Here is a 22,163-nt window from a genome sequence, read left to right as displayed (position 1 = left end):
ACCTTGTCTCTCTTTTGATCCTAGTGGATCATAAAATAAAGTGTGAGCATTATTTGCTGAGTTTTAAAACAAAATACTGTTCTTTTTGTTTTTACTTTGAGAATTATCAAGTTAAACATTTATTTTCTTCCTTGAAAATAGAAAAAAGATTTTTTGACTTGCGTGTATAAAAAAAGCAATGCCTTTACAAGTAATTTACTTTCTGCTGTGGAACTTCTGATATCACATTTAATATCACATTTTATTCGATCTGATTGAATGACAACTTGCATAATAATGAATCTAGAATGGTTCTGATTGTCTTTAAATCATAGTTGAAATTTTAGAGTTACCTAAGAAAAACAAAGTATCTGACGGTAATAATCTGATAGTAAAGGGAAGAAGATCAATAAGCACATATAATATTTTGTATCTTATTATAGTAAATAATCCATAAATTAGTATTTAGTTTGCATATGTATATCTGTTTTTTTTTGTATGTTGAACATCAAGTTTCTCTTTTGGGTTGGGCAAATTCTAAAATCAGGTTTTTTTTTTAATTGAGGAAAATTTATATAACAGAATTAACCATGTTAAAGTGTGCCATTCAGTATATTCACGATGTTGTGCAATCATCACCTCTATCTAGTTCCAAAATATTTTCATCAACCCAAATGGAGACTCTGTACCCAATGAGCAGTCACTAGACATTTCCCCCCACTCCAGCCTCTGGAAACTATCTGCTTTTTGTCTCTTTGGATTTGTCTGTTCTATATATTTCATATAAATGGAATCATAGAACACGTGACCTTTTGTATATCTAATGTATGGATAAACTACACTTTATTCATTTGTCAGTTGATGAACATTTTTGTTGTTGCCACTTTTGGCTATTATGATTAGTGATGCCATGAACATTGCTGTAGAAGTTTTTGTTTGAACACATTTTTTTCACTGTATGCCTAGGAGTGGAATTGCTGGATCTTATGGTAATTCTATGTTTAACTTTTTGAGTAACTTCCAAACTGTTTACTATTGCAGCTGTATTACCAAACTTTGCATGAATACTTCCAGTAAAAAAGAGTTCTAATTTCTCCACATCCTTGCCAACACTTTTTATTTTCTGCTGTGTGTGTGCGTGTGTGTGTGTGTGTGTTTAAATTATAGCCATCCTAGTGTAAGATAATATGTGATGGTAAAATGAGTTTTTATATGTAGCTTTCTTCCTATAACTTATTCTGTTAAAAGTAAGTACATTTATCAATATGTTAAAGTCTATAAAATTCCATTAAGTGTCCTTCAGATTAAAAGAGTACTACAGTGGTTCAACTTCTATAGAAATATTGTTTTGACATTTTAATATTCATATGCTTAACTTGAATGAGATACATTCATTTAGAACAGGAATGCCTGTCTGAGAAACTTAGCTGTAGAGGCTTCTAGTTTGATACAACACATAAATATAATGTCCAAAATGAAACATTTAAAATACAATATGCTTGATTTTGATTGAGTTTAAAGAATGATTAAATAAGGATATTAGCAGTCATCAACCCAGCCTCTAGTCATTATTACCAAATACTGCATGATTACCGCCAGTAAAATAAAAAATGAACAGGGTAACTCATTCCAATTTAGACAGCACCTTTTATAAGCCATAAGTTTTTCTGTACGCTGAGCTAAAAACTGCTGTTCTTGAACACACACTAATTGGATCTTGTTATTCTCTCTAGCTACAAGTCTTTTTCCACATGAAGACAGCTATCATATGCTCTCAAGTTTTCTCTTTTTCCATATCAGACACTTTCAGTTTTTTCTACTCATTACACTTCAGGGTTCTCATACCTTAGTGTCTTCCGGATATACTGCAGTTTGTGTACATCCATCCTAAAATGTGTTTCTCTAGACATAATCTGATCCATAGAATGGAACTAACACATAAAATGGTTTACATGCTCATTATAGCCCTATGATTTAGATATGTGTGTTCCTCTTCTGCAAGTGATAAACTTAGGCTCAGAGAGGTAAAGAAATTTTCTGAAGACCACATATAAGTGGAAGAACTGAGTTTTAAGTCCAGTTCAGATTTGACTAAGTACTTAGACTCCCATCTGAGCCTCACAGAAGATTTGTGAGGTAGAGAGTATTATTTTACAGTGAGAGAAGTAAAGACTAGAAAAGTCATAGAACCTGCTAAAGGCCACTGCGAGAGTGGTGTAGAGGCAAGATTTAAAACCAAAATTGATTCTAAAGATCGTTCTCTTAAATATTATACTATTCTGTCTATGCTATTCTATGATATGGTTGATAATTTAATAATTAGGAGCATAACTAACAGGTATTTCAGTGTTCTAAATCTATATAAGATAATCTATATGATGAAATATATAATCTGCAGTTATCACAAATTTATTAATTTTCATTTCCTGTGATGCAAAAATATTGCTGATTTGACTATTTACTGATATAGCCTTTCTTTCAATATATAACAAAATACTAAAAAACAAAGGATAACTATATTTAAAAAATTTTTTTCCAGTTCCAGTTGACCTTTAATATTTTATTAGATTCAGGTGAACAGCATAGTGGTTAGACATTTATATATATAACTCATGAAGTGATCCCACATTAAGTCTGGTACCCCCCTGACACCATACATAGTTATGACAGTATTATTGACTATATTTTCAATGCTGTACTTTACATCCCTGTGAATATACTGTAGCTGCCAAACTGTACTTCTTAATCCCTTTACCTTTTTCATCCAGACTCCTAACCCCCTGCCCATCTGGCAACCATCAGTTTGTTCTTTGTATCTATGAGTTTGTTTTTGTTTTGTTTGTTTATTTATTTTGGTTTTTAGATTCCACATATAAGTGAAATTACATGGTATTTGCCTTTCTCTGACTGACTTATTTCACTTAGCATAATACCCTCTAGGTTCATCTATGTTCTCACAAACAGTAAGATTTCATTCTTTTTATGGCCAAGTAATATTTTATTGTACATATGTACCACATATTCTTTAAGGATAACTATATTTTAAAATTTGTTTTCTTTTAGGTCCACCTCATTCATTTAACCGAGATGAGACAATAATCATTGCTTTGGCATCAGTCTCTATATTAGCTGTTTTGATAGTTGCCTTATGCTTTGGATACAGGATACTGACAGGTAAAAATATCACTTTTTATTCTATTGTTTATTAAACATGCTATTTGATCAAAATTTATTTTCTACTTTTTAAAATCCTGTGCTAAAAAAAAATCTGTTATAGTAGCTCCCATCTTTCTCTCTTAACGAACTTTTTTCCTCTAGTTTTTATGAAAAGTTTCAAACATATGCAAAATACCTATCACCTAGCTTCAACAATTATAAAATCTGTATATTATCTGTAACCCCACTACACCCCCTTCTGTGCTACTGGATTTTTTTGAAGAAAGCATAGATACCATTTATTCACAAATACTTTAGTATTATCTCTGAAATAGAAAGACTTAATATATATAACCATAATACCATTTTCACATCTTATAACAGTAATTCCTCAGTATCATCAACTGTTCAGTTGGTTCTAATAAATTTAGGTTTGATGAGCTTTTTAGGAGATCAGCACTCATTCATTGATTTGAATAATTTTAATAAAACTTATTCTTTAATGTTTTGGCAGTATTTCTTAAGGTTTTAAACTAGGTCTATTGCTGGAATCATCTCCCAGAATTCAGCTTTGGTGTTATTTATCATTCATCTTCATTTAAAGATGATTCCTAGTTTAGTTAAGTTTTATTCTCATTAACATTAGATATAAGTCTTGCTACCAACCATTCTATAGCTCTTCTTTTTTGATGGTAATATAATAAAAAGTATATAAAGATCTTCATTTTAAAAGAAGCACACATTAATAACTTCTTTTGTCTATTCTTATAGGAGACCGTAAGCAAGGTCTTCACAGTATGAACATGATGGAAGCAGCAGCGTCAGAGCCCTCTCTTGACCTGGATAATTTGAAACTGTTGGAGGTAAGATGGCTCTTAGATTAGGGACCGTTCTTTCTGCATCCATATCTGAGATAGTGACTTCATTCACTCACTAAATCATTCATTCATTTGTTCAACAAGCATTTATTTAGAGTATCAATTACGTGCCAAGGCCTATTCTAGGCACTGAGAATATAGGTGAACGATACAGATATCCCTCTTGAGTCTTATATTCTAATGGGAGAGAGTCTACAAACAACAGGTAAACAAATGAATGTATATTATTCAAGTTGTAAGTGCTATGAAGAAAAATAAAACAGATATGAGATAAGAAAGTTATAAGAAGAGGGTTATTAAAGTATATTTAGAAAGGAAATGATCTTTGAGTATAGACTTGAACAGAGTATAGGAATAAAGACCTGTGAAATACTAAGAAGAATGTGTCAGGTAAGGAATCCATAGTAGATGCAAAATATGTACTCCTTGTCTGTGCATATATTTTTATAGGTACATGTGACTGTCATATATTGCATAGAATTTAGTTTTCATTTGGTAATTAATCAGAACCTATGGTAAAAGTTTTACCATGATGAATGTTTTAATGATCTTTATTAGGATAAATAAACTATGATCCCCAAACCAGAGATCATTAAATAATAGATAACTATGATCCTCAAACTACAAAGACCGTTAAATAATAGATATGGCATATTTGGTTATATAAAATATTTTAAGAACCGTTCATTTGGGAGAAAAATATAGTTAAATGCCAAATTAAAAATATTTTAACACAAAAACTAAGAATTAATAAATAGCTAGTACAAATCAATATGAAAGAAATAATCCATAAAAATGGATAAAAGAGATGAACTGGCAATTCACAAAAGAAATGGCTAATAAATATATAGGAAGATGTCCAATTTACTTAAATTGGGAAAAAAAAAAAGAAAAACCTATTAAAGCCATAGAATTTCATCCTGGACTGAGTAAAAGAAACGCTCCCAAACATTGCTAATTTACCATATGTTGATACAAACTTTCTAAAGGACAATTTATCTGTTTGTTAAATTTTAACCTAGAAATAATGAATAAAATATAACAAATATTGTTAAATAAATGATAGTAAATCTCTCACCTGTTTCAGTAAAAAGTGAGAGAAATCCCAAGAGGCTAAAAATTAAGAGAACAGGTTCAATTTGCTGGTCTTTTGTGTATTGAGTGATTTATTGTATCCCGGATATTGTGAGTGTTATATTGTGGAAACTCTGAGTTTTTTAGGTTCTTCTGAAGTGTTTTCACTTTCAGTATTTGTTTTCGTATGCAGTTATCTTGGTTGGACATAACTGCAAACTTGTCTTGGACGGAAATCCAAATCTCAGTTCAATTATTTTGTCTTTAGCTGGAATTTGTCCCATTCACTGGGTTCCCCCTCTGTGACTCTGTTCTAGAATTCTCCTCTCACTTTCTAGCAGCTGTGGTTGCACCAAATTCTGTTCTCTGGTTCCTGGGGCCAGAGAGATTATGAATTTTCTTTTGCATTTTTAGCTCCACTGTATAGTGCTGATTTCAGCCTGCTCTCAGGCTAAAAGCTATAAAAATGGGTAGCCCATTCTATTCCATTCTTTTCTTCTAAGTGTTGACTCCCTTTAGAATCACCCTCTTTTTGTTCATTCTCCAGCACTTTTTGAATTCTTTTTATAATTTTGTCCAGAATTTATAGTTGCTATCTGTAGGAGGGCTGGGTCTATCTAGTAGGATCTTCTGAGCCATGTAGGATGCAGACTTTATTAGTTCCTTGGTAATGGAGTAATTTAAACTTGAAGCAGTAGAGAGCTTTGGCACACATATAGACTTACACTTTATTTGGTAAATTCGAATGTTGTGATATGAATTAATACCTTGCTTTCTTCAAAACAAATTTGCAGCTGATCGGTCGGGGTCGATATGGAGCAGTATATAAAGGTTCCTTAGATGAGCGTCCAGTTGCTGTAAAAGTGTTTTCTTTTGCAAACCGTCAGAATTTTATCAATGAAAAGAACATTTACAGAGTGCCTTTGATGGAGCATGACAACATTGCTCGCTTTATAGTTGGAGATGAGAGAGTCACTGCAGATGGACGTATGGAGTATTTGCTTGTGATGGAGTATTATCCCAATGTAAGTTCTTCATAAAAAATAAACTGACATTTATGTGAACAGTCAATTAGATTTTCAGGAAGACCACTGTTATGTAGAGCATTGCTCTTTTGCAAACTGGTTACTAAAGGTCTGCAAAGAGATAAGGATCTCATATCAGAAAGTGAACCAACTAAGTCACTGATTAACCATTGAAAACCCCCTACCCCCTGATTTTCTTGGTGAAAGAAGCAATGCTTTCATTAACATTTCATTCTAGTGCAAGCTCCGTATCCCAGACTGGTTGGTACTAAATAGATTGTGGATGAGCACCTTGAGTAGCACTGACATATATATTTACAGAAGCCTCCTGTTTTCTACTTGTAAAACATAGCAACATAATTTGTATTTGTACTGATAAGAGATACAGTGTAAAGAAAGAATTTGAAAGACTTTATTTTTTCTATCTTAATTTGATAAATCAAAGAAATGTTTAAAATGAAATAACCATTTGTAATTTTTAATCTTGGAAAAATAAAAATTGATAACATTTAAATACTTTTTTCCATCATTTCTCTACCTACAGAAATATCTTGCCAACTCTTTTGAGATTCTGAAATGTCATAATTCATTAGCTCTCCATGGAATCCTAACTTATAAAAATCCTTTATAAGGCTGCTCACTTACCTTCTTATGTTCAAGTAAATTAGTTACACTTTTTTTTTCCTTCTATATAGGGATCTCTGTGCAAGTATTTGAGTCTCCATACAAGTGACTGGGTAAGCTCTTGCCGTCTGGCTCATTCTGTGACTAGAGGACTGGCTTATCTTCATACAGAATTACCACGAGGAGGTAAGACAATGAATAAAAGGTGAATGACACTCATGTGGAGTCAAAATTAACAAAGGGAATCTTTATTCATATCTTCAAAGTAAAAATATATTTTATATTATAGCAGATTCATTATTACCCAGCTGCTTGAAAGATCTGGCATGAGAAAAGTATTTGAAATGAAACAGGAAGAATAAGAAAAAGAACTAAAAAGTCTAGAGGGGTCATGGATACCATTTAGAATTTGATTGCAGTTCTGAACACTTTCTCTGCAAAGATACTTGTATGGACATATTAGTTTAAAAATTTTTTTTTTGAATTTATCAATTACAGTTGACATTCAACATTATATCAGTTATAGGTGTACAGCATAGTGGTTAGACATTTATATAACTCATGAAGTTATCCCCCTCATATGGGTATACTTTAAATAAAGTGTTCTTTTGATTCTAAGGGTTCAAAGACCTTTTTAAGTTCATCTGTGGACCTTGATTAAAAACCTCTTAGCTAGGCTATTCACTATCACTTTTTTAGTTTTAACTTCACATGAATCTTTATTCCATAGTTTGTTGGACTTTAGTATAAAAGCCAAATGGTATATTTTTATAAGCCAGTGCTTCTCTTATCTAGAATTAGATTTGGTCAAATCTTTTGGGAGGAAAAAGTTATAGGCTTCAATAAGAATAAAATTTTTTTTTTTTTCCTCGTGTGAGAATCTAGAGACAGTCAAAATTTGTTTGGCAGCATCAGGCTCCTATATTTCTCCTGCATTATGCTTTTTATATGGTTTATATTTTCAAGGTCACCTCATTGTTCATTATGCTATATTCTCATCAGCAGAAAAGATGAAAGGAAGGAAGGAGGAATTGCCCACTTTTGCCTCCAGAAGTCCCAGTCTTAAGTTTACGCTTTATTTAGTCTATGCTTAGCTACCACACTTAACTACAAGGGATGCTGAGAATATTGTTTTGTTTTGTTTTGTTTTAGCTGGGTGTATTGTTGCATAAGTAATATTGGGTTCTGTTACTTAGTAGGAAGAGGAGAATGCATGGTGGGGAGTCAGTCTTTGCTAGTGTTTCAGAACTGTGTGGTGTTATGCTCCTTGCTTTAACTACAGTTTTCTTCAGCAAATGTACATTTTTGCTAGTTGTTCAAAGCATCTCTTTAATACATTTGCTTTCTCACTTTGTTTCAAAATACACCTCAGATCACAGGCACCTCTAAATTAGCTCTGCTGTGAAAATCTGCCTTTGTGCTTTCTCAGGCTTTCATCCCTTACAGCATTTTCCTGTCATACTAGAGCCCAGAACATTTTTTAAAATTTCTCTGACCTCTGTGGTGAAGAGAATCCTTAATGTATCAATTTTTTAGATCTTTGTTCCATTGTGTAATACCATGGATCATCTTTTCTAATTGCTGCTTCATATATAAATAATTTCTCCTGAATAATTTATTAGTTCATTTATCTCAACATCTTGCTTTTCCTGAATATAGAATTGACCAGTGTTGTTACCTATGTCAGCAACTTGATGTACTCACTTTAGTGCTTTAGCACATTAACTGTTTGGACTGTATTTCCTTACTCTTAAATATTATTATAGCTCCTTTAAAGAGGTGGCTTAGCACAGAACTTAAAATACCATCCTAATCTCCCTTGTCAAAGCTTGCATGATTGAGCGAGGTTTCAAGTCAAACACTGATTGAAGAGAATGATTACCATCAAATATGAGTTTTATTTAAATGCAGATGTTATTCTTAAACATTACTTAATATTTTCATTAATTAACCTATTTTAAAAACGAGTATATGTATGGTACTGCAAAAAAACATAAGTATGGTAGCTATTTGAACTTATGGTTTTACCTATTATTTTAACAATATTCCAGCTATACTGTACTATTTCAAAATATTTAAAATGTCATTTCACTTTTTTCAGAGAACCCTATTCTTCACAGTATCTCCAGATGTAACTTTGCTGCGTAGCACAGAAATTTTATAATAAAGAATAATACTATTATTATTCATTTTTTGCTTCAAAATAAATTGAATCCATTTATTTATTTGTAATTGGTTTTCCCTGTAAATTTTTTCCTAGTGATAATATAAGATGAAATTATTATCATAAAAAAATCTAACAAAGAAAGAACATGTATAAATCACTCAAACCTATTAACTAGTTTATGTATATCCTTCCATGTACTTTGCATGTACATGTGCCCTGCTTGTGCATGTGTGCTCCCCTCCCCCCCCACCCCCTGCCCCAATACTCACAGAGAGACCGTTTTTCATTCAGCTTTATTTTTTTCCCTGTAATTAGTATTATGTCCTGCTTTCCTCTGAGATATTTGCCTGGTACAATACTGTTGCACATGGCAAAATCATTGTATGTTCTACTTCTTTCTCTGCACCCCCACCCCCAAAATAAAAAAGATTGAAACGAATACTGAAGGGATTTTTAAAGGGACAGAAGTCTCAAAAAGACAGTCTATAGTTTTACCCTTTGCATTGGCGATAAATCTTATCTCGTTTTTTCTTTTCTCTTCCCCTTTTCTCCTTTGCTCCCTCCCTCTCTTTTTCTTTTCATTTTTAAATTCTTTTTTAATAGCAGAATGTATTACTTAATTTTCTCCTCTGGCTATCTCACTGACTCATCACACATTCTCCCCATTATTAATCTGGTTTCCCTAATGTGTGTGATCTTTTAATTTAAGTATCTCTATAAATTTTCTTTTATAAATATCATCTTGAGATTGTATCATGTATACTACCATGTATACTGGTGGTGGTGTATCCAGAATAAGAAATGAAGCTCTTCTAGGGGTTGAGTTGAGCCATGTTAATACAAACTTTGGAAGGGGGGACCAGGAAGTGGGAAGGGGAGAAAGTAAGAAAGACATCAACTCTTAGATAAAAAAACTTGGTAACAGCTATTTTTTCTTTTAATTTGCCGTTGCTTTATTTATGTAAAAGGAATTATCTTCTATCTTTAGTTTCATCGTTGGTGAAATTGTAGTCTAATACTTGTTAATGAGAATAATACATGTAAATACTGAGTCTATTTGCACATAAATATAAACATTCAATAAACATCATTAACTTTGTTCTGATTGCTGTATTTCTTTGTATACCTAGGGAGTTATTTTAAATTTTAGAAATTATGCCGTAGAATTTTTTTTAATTTCAAGAGCTATGGTCTTAATATAAGGTTCATATAAGGTTTCCTTATAAGAGGAAAAAAAATATGTGGTATTTTTGGTGAAGGGCTGGGGTTAGACATATTGTTTCAGTCGGCAAGTATTTACTCTGTGAATTCTTTTGAATTCAGGTGAAACATGTTCTTTCTGCCTTCATGGAATATATAGTCTAGTGATAAACAAGTAAGAGAATAATAGTGCTTTGCTTCTCTCTAAAATCAGAAAACAGGTTTCATATCTTGCTGAGAGGTACCAGCTCTTCCACTTGTTCTTTCAGTCCGTTGTAAAACTATTTCTAATTTGATTTGAAGAACTGAGATGGGCTTAGAGAGCTGGCTAAACCTAGGGCAGAACTGGGATGTTCTCTCACAGGTTTAATCTGTTAAGCCATAGAAGAGTGTAAGATATGTATACAAATTTTGAAGCCATGTCAGTTTTTTAATACTTGTTTTAGTTTTTTGTTTGTTTGTTTATATCAAATATTCCTTTCTCAGTTGCGTTCTTTTGCTACCCTAAAATGAAGAGAAGAAAGCAAGTGTGTGTTAAAATTAGAAGCAACAGCATTTTGGGTATTAGTTGCAGCTAAAGTTTAAAGCTTAATTATATGTGCAACAAGAGTTATGTTGTAAAATATAATGTAGTGAAAATAGTGATGATTTTGAGTTTTTTATTTCTTTTGTCCTTTTTGTTATTAAATTATTAATGGTCAGAAGAATAACACTGTCTTTTATATTTATGTAGTCCCTATAACTCGCATGTTCATTTCATGTCTAATAGTGCTATATAAGCATTAATAAATATTTGAAATTATCCAAACAGATCATTATAAACCTGCAATTTCCCATCGAGATTTAAACAGTAGAAATGTCCTGGTGAAGAATGATGGAACCTGTGTTATTAGTGACTTTGGATTGTCCATGAGGCTGACGGGAAATAGATTGGTACGCCCGGGAGAAGAAGATAATGCAGCCATAAGTGAGGTGAGTGTAGAAAAAAGGTATCACACTGACGTACTTTGAAAAAAAAAATAATAAATTGCATTAAAGAATCCACTAACTACTCAGAATAATTATCCTCATATGCTAGCAATTATAGCATATTAGGAATTACAAACTTAAGAGATACCAAAGACATTGCATAAAGTTAGTTCATTAATTCACTGTGGTAGTCTCTGCCATTTCAACTCATTTTTGACAAGCATTAGTAGAAAGTTTGTAGGAACCGATTTTTGAATCAAGAGTAAAATTATCAAGTTAAAGATAGGTCAGCCACCTGATAATTACTGTTACAACATGGAACATATCCTCTCTGACCTTTTCTCTCTGCATTCACATATACATGTCTATATGTACATGTGTATATTTTTAGTAAATTTTTTAAATGTTAAATGTTATACATATTGTTTTGCAGTTTTCCCACTGTGTCTTATAAATTTTATTACATTGATATACATAGGAAAATCTAGCTCATTCTTTTTTTTTTTTTTAGGCAAGGCAACACTTGGTTGACCTCACAGATTGCAAGGACCTTGTCAGCTTACAATCCCTTATTTATTTATATTTTTTTACTCCTACAGCACCTGGTCTTCCTAGGTGGTCTCCCATCCAAGTACTAACCAGGCCCGACCCTGCTTAGCTTCCAAGATCAGACGCGATCAGGCTTGTTCAGGGTGGCATGGCCGTAGATTCTAGCTCATTCTTGTTGATTGATTCTGTCCCATAGGATGGACTTACACAGTTTAATTGTTCAAGAAGGGCATTTTATAGATTACAAAATCAGGTATAGAAAGCTTCAGTGACATTCTTAGGATCAAATAACTTATCATTGACATATTGTTTACCTGAAATTTATGTATAACTTGTTTCTAATGTCTGTCCTTCAGAATATACTACATTATATTTTTGAAAACTATTTGTCTAATTTTTCAGGTTGGCACAATCAGATATATGGCACCAGAAGTTCTAGAAGGAGCTGTGAACCTGAGGGACTGTGAATCAGCTTTGAAACAAGTAGACATGTATGCACTTGGACTAATCTATTGGGAGATATTTATGAGATGTACAGACCTCTTTCCAGGTAAGAGATCTGCTGTCAAAAAGTGATATGTTTTGAAGTGAAGCAGTTATATCTTCTTTTTCTACCTATATTATGTTTTTACTTTTATTTAAACCTTCAGTTCATTGCCACCTAGTGTTCAGAAACATTATTAGCCTGAATGAAAAACTTTTTAAAAAGACTCCATGTTTGCATCTGAATGCAATTTAATTAATTGCTCATAATAGCTTATCTAATTGTGTTTAGTTTGGTCTCTGATTGCTTTAGCAGTCATCCTTTTCTTTATGCACCCTTTGAGCATTTGATTTTTTTTTAAGTTAATTTAATTAACTTATTTTTATATATATACATTTTTTATTAACTTTATTGGGGTAACATTGGCTAATACAATTATATAATTTTCAGATGTACATTATAACTTAACATCTGTATATTCTATTGTGTGATTACCACCTAAAATCCAGTTTCCTTCAGCTACCATGTATTTGATCCTCTTTACCCACTTTTCCCTCCCCCTGCCCCCATATTTGACACTCTTTACCACGTCTACCTCTCCCCTCCTCCCCCACCCTCTGAGCATTTGAGAAGCTACACTTATATCGTGTCCTGAATTGACCCAATTAATTAGAAGCAATGAATTATCCATTGGAACACTTTTTCTTTCATTCTTCCTTCCTCTTTTCCATTCTCCTTTTCTTCCTTTTTTAAAATTCTCCCTTCTTGCCTTCCTGCCTTCCTTTCAATGAAAGAACACTCATTTAATGTGAATGCTTATTTGACACTTACTTGAGATAACTGAGTTTATAATTTTTCTCTTTTTGTTAGGATTTTTTTCATCCCTGTCATTATTGTCATATAGAAATTTTAACTAACTACAATATGTGCATTGCATTCTTTTAGATTATGTACAAAATGATTTGATATATATGATCTCTATAGGAATAACACCATTAAAAGCATAGGAAAAGGAAAAACAGTCAGTCAAACCAGTACTGGACAAATTTGTGAAATGAAACTAATAAAAACAGATTAGTAGTGGGATTAAAATTTTTTGCTTTAAAAACAGTAAGCATTTAACAATAGTTTATAATCTAAAATATATTAAATAATTAATTAAATTAACTACACATTATAAGTTCTTATTTAGAAGTACATTTTCCAGTGAATTGGAAGTACAGAGTACCCAACTGAGGTGTTTTTCTGGAAATAGTAGCAATTATAGTAGTATCACAGTATTATTGGAATTTTGGAACTTTTGGAACTTTATATTTCTATTATTGGAACTTTGGCCACAGATTTTTTTAAACGTCCTAATCCAGAATTGTTGTTTTTTAGAAGTATTTCTGAATGAAAGGATTCTTATAGTGTTGGTACACTGCCATCAGCAATAGTTTTTGAACAACTACTGCATTCAAAGAATAACTTATTTTTGATCTGATAATTAATAAAGAGCAATATTAGATGTTTAGATGAAAGGCAATTAAATCTTAGATGAATTATAATAGAAAAGAACTAGAAGTTTTAAAAAGAAAAAAGAAATAGGATATTACTTAATGGATACAGAGTTTTAGTTTGGGAAGATGAAAAGAGTTCCGGAGATAGATCTTGGTGATGGTTGCACATTGTGAATATACTTAGTGTCATAGAACTGCACATTTGAAAATGGTAAATTTTGTGTTATGTATATTTAACCACAATGAAAAATAAAAATAAAGAAAAAAGAGAGTTACATTAAGATACACTATAATCTTAGATATAAAAATGAGGAAGAGGCACATGTGAGAGAAAATGTAGAGAAGGAATCTGTGATGTTGGTTAACTTTTGGAAAAAAGTCAAAGGAATTGAGAAATATTCAGAGATCTGAGAAATAGTGAAGGTGGCAGCCAGGAACTTAAGAAAAAATAGTGGTTTACATTGGAGAGATGAGTGAATTATGAAGACTTTGGGGTGAGGTATTGATAGACAACTGAAGAAATTTTTTAAAAGTTTAAAAGAATTGTCTACGGTTGTGCCACCCTGAACAAACCCAATCCCATCTGATCTTGGAAGCTAAGCAGGGTCGGGCCTGGTTGGTACTTGGCTGGGAGACCACTCAGGAAGACCAGGTGCTGTAGGTGTAAATAAAATAAAAAATAAGGGATTGTAAGCTGACAAGGTCCTTGCAATCTATGAGGTCAACCAAGTGTTGCCTCACCTAAAAAAAAAATTTTTTTTTTTTTTAATTTAAAAGAATAAAGAGGATGTCGAGAGAACTAAGATTAAAGTGATTATTTGGTAATTGTCTAATCGAGATGGTAATTGAGAATTTATGGGTGGATGTACTTCTGAAAGAGAACACATAAAGAGAAAAAATTTGTTGAGTCAAGACTAAATTTTGGGAGACCACTCCCCTGCCAAATAGGTTAGTTATAAAGACAAATGGTCAGAAAAAGAGAAAACTGAGAAATCATAGTATCTGGAAGTCAGTATTAGAAAGTGTTAGAATGAAGATTGATAGCAATAGATGTAATTGAAAGGTCAAAAAGAAATAGAACTGAGAAATGATCTTTGAATTTGAATAGAAGTATTCTTAGAGAAGTGTCTGTGAAATAAAAAGGATACTATAAATATTAATAAGCCTAGAGAAAGCATATAATAATAAAATTCTTGTAAAACATTTTTTAAAAACTTCTATGATATACTTCCAAATGCAGTACATGCTTTACTAATAAATGGAATCAATATGTAGTGACCGCTGACACTTTCATTAGCAAAATAATATGAATATTAACAAAACAATGAATTAGGTATCTCTATTACAAAGAAAGAGTGAAATGCTGCAAAATTTATATAAAGGAGGGAGAAGGAAGGAAGAAAGAAAAAAAATAAAGGCAAGAGAAAGAAAAAGAAAGGGATTAAAAATTCGTAACTGCTTAGAGACATAATTAACAAGTAGAAAATGAGATGAGAAGCAGGGGACGACATCTGTTATTCTCAGATATTTGATCTATTTTGGACAGTTTGTAAGAAAATTAGATTATAAAACTTCCTTGTGGGGGGAAAAAGAACTTCCTCAAACAATTCAGTGATGATCAAGTTTTAAGAAAACCCAGTAAGACTAATATCTTCCATGATAATGTTGTCATTAACATTCATCTTTGTGTTTCCAGTGTCTGATATGAAGTTAGCTCTAAACAAGTATCTATGGAACAATTAGATTTAGAACCATGAATATTTAGTAGATATTTGGTTAATCCTTAATGTCATTTAATTCACAAGATTGTGCATCTATTTCATTGAGCAAGTTTTCTCATTATAATTTAGACCTGATTAAAACAAATAAGTAAAATTGTGAAGTTTTACTTATTCTATTGAACCAGCATTTGAAGAAAAAATAATAAATAACACTTGGAAGGTATCATGTGTAGTGTATATGTCTCAGAGAAACAGGTAAGATACAGTAGTAAATATCTTACAGTTTGCAGATGGCATGGGTTGAGGTTTTATCATACGCAGTTTCATGAAAAAAAGTGATATACTCATTGGCAGGATTAAATCCTTTAGTTTTATTTTTCAAGTTCGATGTTAATGGTTTCTGATAAAAGTATCTGCTTAAATTCTTAGAATATGTGAAAATATCACTTGTATTTATAGATAGTATAATATTCCAAAAAATTTGGGCTATGCTGCATAGATTATAGAATTTTTGTAAATCAGTTTTTTAAATTAATTTATTTTTTATGGTGACATTGGTTAATGAAATCCAGTAAGTTTCAGCTGTATACTTTAACAGTAAAGCATATATATGTTTACACTGTGTGTTCACCTCCCGTAGTTAGATTTCTTTCTGTCACCACATATTTGACCCCCTTTAAAAAGTCATTTTTAATATTGGTGGAGGACAAGTGTTTATAGGTTCTTTTGGATATTCAAATTGAGACACAAAACTTAAATTACATGTTTTGTAATGTACTTTCTTTCTCATTATAACTTCTATCTCCATTTGAGTGAGATAAAGAAGGGCAGATGGTACCACTTTGCTGACGGGGAAAACTAAAACATATAGTAGTTAAAAATGACTTTTCTTAGGTAAAGGTGAAGCCAAGAATAGAACCTAAGTGCCTTACCGTGGTGTTCTTCCTTCTAATTTATCCTGTGATTTTAATGGAGTGGGGGTGGGGCAAGGAGACAGGAAGGTCTCTATTTCTCCTGAGTTCTATGCCAAGATTTTGACTAGACCATTGGTTTTCTCAGTGTTTGTCCCTGAGGTCTTCTGTGTAGCTCAATATGTTTATTGTTTAATTTGAGCACATTTTGTAAAAACTATAAGCCTCTCACTGTAAGCAACTGATTGTACTTATTGGTAATGAAAAGAGTTATTAAACAGTGGTAGAATAGTTAATAATACTTACCTATTTTTCTGTCAAATGGCCATTGTCATAAAATTTTTTGTGACATTTGATATAATCTGGCTGTATAATAGATTTAATGAGACATAATGACTCTACAGCCCTCCCAGTTATATTTGATTCTAAATACATGTTTGTTGTACTAGATCCTGGACTTCTCATATTCACTACCCTTGATGAGAATTCAGATATTTCAAGTTTTAAGTATATCTGTGTATATAATAATCTCTCCCCCAGCCCAAATTTAGTAATACTAGAAACTATTTTTAAATAGCTATCCATCATTAACACTACCGTTTAATTTATCAAACGAAGGCTATTCTAACTAAAGCATTTATTAATAATGCATTAAACTCATAATAGGGTCTCTTTAGGATCTCCAAATATGCCTGAAAGGGTTTAAAAAAAAAAAGAGTGTGACATAATTTCTTTGCTTGCTTAGTATCAGAAATACTCCCATTATTCTATCTTTTTATGATAATTGGAAATTTTACTCCATCTTTCTTTTTAAAAAATTTACAGGTGAATCTGTACCAGAATACCAGATGGCTTTTCAGACAGAAGTTGGAAACCATCCAACTTTTGAAGATATGCAGGTTCTGGTTTCCAGAGAAAAACAGAGACCCAAGTTCCCAGAAGCTTGGAAAGAAAATAGCCTGGTAAGAAAAAACTAAATTGTTAAAAAGAGGACTTATGATTGAATGTGTTTCAATGTCGTTTGAAGCAAAAATAGACTGTTAATAATGTTAATAGTTTTTTAGAGTTGTCTAATGCCAGAAATCCAACTTACTTGAATTTTATATGTTTTAAATTTTTCAATATTAAAAAAGCCCCCCTTTTTGGTTCAGTTTTAGTTTTTTCCAAGTATAAAATACTATTTAGAGAGACTAACCATTGTGTGTGAAGTTTGCTAGGTTGGGTAACAGCTGGAATAATTAATACGTTAATATTTTAAACATTATTGAAATTTCATCTTATTTGGATGCCTTTTATATCTTTCTCTTTTCTGATTGCACTCACTAGTGGACAGTGGCGATAGTGGACAGCCTTGCCTTGTTCCTGATCTTAGAGGGAAGATTTTTAGTTTTTCACCATTATGTTGAAAAGTATAATGTTGGCTAAGGGTTTGTCATAGATGGCCTTTATTATGTTAAGGTACTTTCCTTCTATACTGATTTTGTTAAGTATTTTGATCATAAATGGATGTCGTATCTTGTCGAAGGCTTTTTCTGCATCTGTTGATATGATCATATGATTCTTATTTTTTAATTTGTTTATGTGGTGTATCACATTAATCGATTTGTGTATGTTGAACCATCCCTGTGCCTCTGGGATGAAGCCCACTTGATCGTGGTGTATAATCTTTTTATTATATTGCTGTATTCGGTTTGCTAGTATCTTATTTAGGATTTTTGCATCTGTGTTCCTGAGAGATATTGGTCTGTAGTTTTTTTTGTGTGTGTTATCTTTACCAGGTTTTGATATCAGAGTAATATTGGCTTTATAAAATGAATTGGGAAGTATTGTCTCCTCTTAGATTTTTTGGAAGAGCTTGAGGAGAATAGGTATTAAATCTTCTTTGAATGTTTGGTAGAATTCACTGGTGAAGCCATCTGGTCCTGAACTTTTATTTTTTGGTAGGTTTTTGATGATTGTATCAATTTCCATACTGCTGATTGGTCTATTTTCCAGTTCTTCTTGATTCAGTCTAGGAAGGTTGTATTTTTCTCAGTACTGGTCCATTTCCTCTAGGTTATTAAATTTGGTGTTATATACTTTTTCATAATATTTTTGTATGGCCCTTTATTTTTCTGCGATGTCAGTCGTAATTTCCCCTTTCATCTGTGATTTTTTTTTATTTGTGTCCTTTCTCTTTTTTCTTTAGTGAGTCTAGTCAAGGGTTTGTCAATTTTATTAACCTTCTCAAAGAACCAGCTTTTTGTTGCATTTATTTTTTCTACCGTTTTTTTTTGTTTGTTTGTTTGTTTGTTTTCATATGTTTCTGCTCTAATTTTGCTTATTTCTTTCCTTCTGCAGACTTTAGGCTTCATTTGTTCTTCCTTTTCTAGTTTTTTAAGATGAAGCATTAGGTTGTTTTTTGGGGTTCATTCTTGTTTTTGGAGACAGGCCTGTGATGATATGAACTTTCCTCTTACGACCGCTTTCGCCATGTCCCAAAAGTTTTGATATGTTGTGGTATCATTATCATTTCTTTCTATGTACCTATTGATTGCTCTTTTTATTTCTTCTCTGACCCAGTTATTCTTCAGTAGCATGTCGTTTAATCTCCATGTATATGTGGTTCTTCCTGATTTCTTTCTGCAGTTGATCTCTAGTTTCGAAGCATTATAATCAGAGAATATGGTTGGTATTATTTCAACCCTCTTATATTTGTTGAAGCTATCTCTGTATCCCAATATGTGGTCGATTCTTGAGAATGTTCCATGTACACTAGAGAAGAATGTGTAAGCAGCTGTTTTGGGATGGAAAGCTCTGTAAATGTCAATTATGTCCAGTTGGTCTAGTGTGTCATTTAAGGATGTTATTTCCTTATTGATTTTCTGTTTGTATGATCCGTCCATATCTGACAGTAGAGTATTTAGGTCCCCTACTAAAATGGTGTTTTAGTCTGTTTCTTCCTTTAGTTCTGTTAGTAATTGCTTTACATGTTTCGGGGCTCCCTGATTGGGAGCATAGGTATTAATAAGTGTTGTATCTTTGTGCATGATTCCCTTTATCATTATGAAGTGTCCCTGAGTATCTTTCTTTACCTTTTTTATTTTGAAATCTATTTTGTTTGACATTAGTACCACTACTCCCACTTTTCTCTGAATGCCATTTGCTTGAAATATTATTTTCCACCCTTGCACTTTGAGTCTATATTTGTCTTTGGAGCTGAGATGTGTCTCCTGAAGGCAGCATATGGTTGGGTTTTGTTTTTTGATCCATTCTGCAACTCTTGCCTTTTTATTGGTGAGTTCAATTCATTTACATTTAGGGTGATTATTGAAATATGAAGTCTTCTTATAGCCATTTTATCTTTTGCTTTCTGGTAACTCGGTGTTTCCATTGCTTCCTCGTCCTTGTGCTTCTGTTTTCTTTATTTTAGTTGGCTTTTGTGGATTTTCCCTCTGTTCTTTCTTGTTTTATCTTATATACAACGGTTCTGAATCTTTGGCGTGAGGTTACCATTATGAATATATAAAGCATATATATATATAAATAAAGCAGTCATCCATTTTCTTCTGTGTGTGACTTATCTCCATTCCCCTTTGTGAATTTTGATATTTCAGTCCCCCTCTTTTCAGTCATTGTTATCTCAGTTTGTTCCTATGTATGCTGAGCGTTCATTACTATCTTGTTAGAACAATTCTCTTCTTATTATTTAAGCTTATAATGCCCTATTCTTAGTAAGGGTTGCACTCCTCCGCTTCTATTTGCCCGATAGTCACTTTACTCCTAATTATGTATTTTTTTTGTCATTTCATTTTAGGTGAACTGACCCCTTTCCGTATTTCCTGTAGTTCAGGCCTCATAGTGGAGAATTCCTTCAATTTTTGTATGTCTGGAAAAGTCTTAATTTCTCCTTCATATCTAAAGGAGAGCTTAGCTGGATACATTATTCTAGGCTGATATTTCTTTTCACGTAATAGTTTAAATATAGTTTACATATTTGGTTTCATTCCTTTCTGGCTTGTAAGGTTTGTGCTGAGAAGTCTGAGGATAATCTAATGGGTTTACCTTTATAAGTTACCATTTTTTTTCTCCCCAGCTGCCTTGAGAATTCTTTGTCATTGATTTTGATAATTTTAATACAGTGTGTCTTGGTGAAGGCCTTTTTGGGTTGAGATAATTTGGTGTTCTGTTGACTTCTTGAATTCCAAGCTCTAGCTCATTCCTTAGATTTGGGAAATTCTTGTCCATTTGTCTGAAAATGCTTTCTAATCCCTGTTCCTTTTCCTCGCCTTCAATAATGCCCATTATTCTTATGTTTCCTCTCCTAATGGTATCAGCTAGTTCTTGGATTTCTCTTTCATTATTTTTCATTCTTCTGTTTCTCTCTTCTTCTTTCTGATTTATTTCTAGATTTCTGTCTTTGATATCATTGATCTTTCCCTCTGTTTGTTCGATTCTCTTTCCCAAGCTTGCTATTTCATTTTTTAACTCTTGCAGAGTTATTCATCTCCAGTTCTATTTGGTTCTTTTTGAGGGGTTCAGTCTCCTTGCTCTGCTCATCTACTTGTTTTTTCAATTCCTGAATTGTTGATTTGAGTTGTTTTGGATCTCGTTGAGCTTTTTCAGAAGTACCATTCTGAATTCTCTTTCATTTCTATGTCTGTAATCCTATTTTCTGGAGATTTTTCTCTTTATTTCTGAGATGCCTTGTCACCTTGATTGTTCATGGACTATTGTTCATGGACTATTCCTCTGCCTGGGCATTAATGAAAGTGTATTCTGCTGTTTTTCTAGGAAGAAGATTTATTATATAAAGGTCTCTCTTTAGCCTGTTGCAAAGAAAATGCTTTTCTTTGGGTTTTCAGTAGGTGGCGTCTTAGCCTCTTGGATCCCTGCTTTATATAAAGTCTTAATAATGCTTTTTAAATTTTCTTGTAGATATTTAATCATGCTTGCTACCCTCAGTTTTAGTCCCTGTCAGTGTCAGCAACAGTCTCAGCAGCATTTGCTCAGGTTCCCCTGGGGCTCCGCAGTGATCAGTCTTGGACGGTATGGAGGGAGGGGCCTTCTGGGTTAGGGGTTGGGGGCTGTAGCTCAGCCTCGGTTTTGCTACCATGGCTGGCAAAAATCAGCTGTTGTTCCTCTGCGGTCCTGTCCTGCTTCTCTGCTTTCTGCCCTGATGACTGGGCCTTGCAGCCAGCCGGCCACAGGGAGCTCACAGCTATCCCAGTCAGGAATGTTCAGGGAACGTGCAGCACGAACTCGCTGCTCCTTCTCCCCTCCCCCTCTTCCTACAGGGAGCTCAGGCGGCTGGCTGCAAGAGGCAGCTTGTTTATTACTCCTAGTCCACCGCCTGACACCCGGGGTTCTGACCTATGGTAGCTTTTATGCACAGATCCCATGCTCAGACATGCTGGTGTGCAGTTTGGGTGTTTTTTGTTGAGTTTTAGATGTTCAGCTTATTGTTGTTTCGAGGGAAGAGATCTGGGGACGTCTCTCACTCCACTGTGTTTCCAAAGATCTTCCCAAGGCTGTTGTTTTATATTGAAATATTTTAAATTAAAAAAAAAAATTATAGACCCTAGTTTTTTTTTAATAGCTTTTTTTAAATATATAAAATGTTCAGGTATAAATTGTTCAACGACTATATTCTTATCTTCATTTCTTAATCTGTCTTGAATACTAGTTTGTTCTCTTTCCCATACTAAAATCACTTTTCTGATTTCTCTTTATCCCTAAATATTAGTTCTGCATAACCTCTTTTGGCTCAACAGTTTCAATATAATGTCACATAAAAGTTTGGAACTCTTCTTCAGTTGTTTTTTTCTTCTAGTCTTTTTCTTTCTCCACCCATTAAATTCAGTCTTCTAAAATGTACTATATATTTCAGAAGCTACCAATTCTTCTTTTCAGGTTTCATTTGTTTTTCCATTTTCTCTTCTTGATTA

The 22,163-nt window shown here is 32.8% G+C and overlaps 1 protein-coding gene and 2 pseudogenes across 1 annotated transcript in view; 2 read left to right on the top strand and 1 right to left on the bottom strand.

The window, feature by feature from the left end:
* The window catches only part of BMPR2 (bone morphogenetic protein receptor type 2), a 152,396-nt gene that overhangs the window by 111,056 nt on the left and 19,177 nt on the right, over nucleotides 1-22,163 (top strand). Inside the window, exons 4-10 of the mRNA XM_011369134.2 lie at nucleotides 3,043-3,153; nucleotides 3,907-3,998; nucleotides 5,882-6,112; nucleotides 6,808-6,922; nucleotides 10,915-11,075; nucleotides 12,024-12,171; nucleotides 17,062-17,198. Coding sequence (XP_011367436.1) covers nucleotides 3,043-3,153; nucleotides 3,907-3,998; nucleotides 5,882-6,112; nucleotides 6,808-6,922; nucleotides 10,915-11,075; nucleotides 12,024-12,171; nucleotides 17,062-17,198 — 995 coding nt within the window. The remainder of the gene's footprint in view (nucleotides 1-3,042; nucleotides 3,154-3,906; nucleotides 3,999-5,881; nucleotides 6,113-6,807; nucleotides 6,923-10,914; nucleotides 11,076-12,023; nucleotides 12,172-17,061; nucleotides 17,199-22,163) is intronic.
* LOC111745119 lies at nucleotides 11,663-11,781 on the bottom strand (annotated as a pseudogene).
* On the top strand, nucleotides 14,150-14,268 carry LOC111745121 (annotated as a pseudogene).

This window comes from Pteropus vampyrus, unplaced genomic scaffold (genome assembly GCF_000151845.1).
Source record: "Pteropus vampyrus isolate Shadow unplaced genomic scaffold, Pvam_2.0 Scaffold146, whole genome shotgun sequence".
In the NCBI taxonomy this organism is placed as follows: Eukaryota; Metazoa; Chordata; class Mammalia; order Chiroptera; family Pteropodidae; genus Pteropus; species Pteropus vampyrus.
This window is presented reverse-complemented; position numbering and strand designations above follow the sequence as displayed.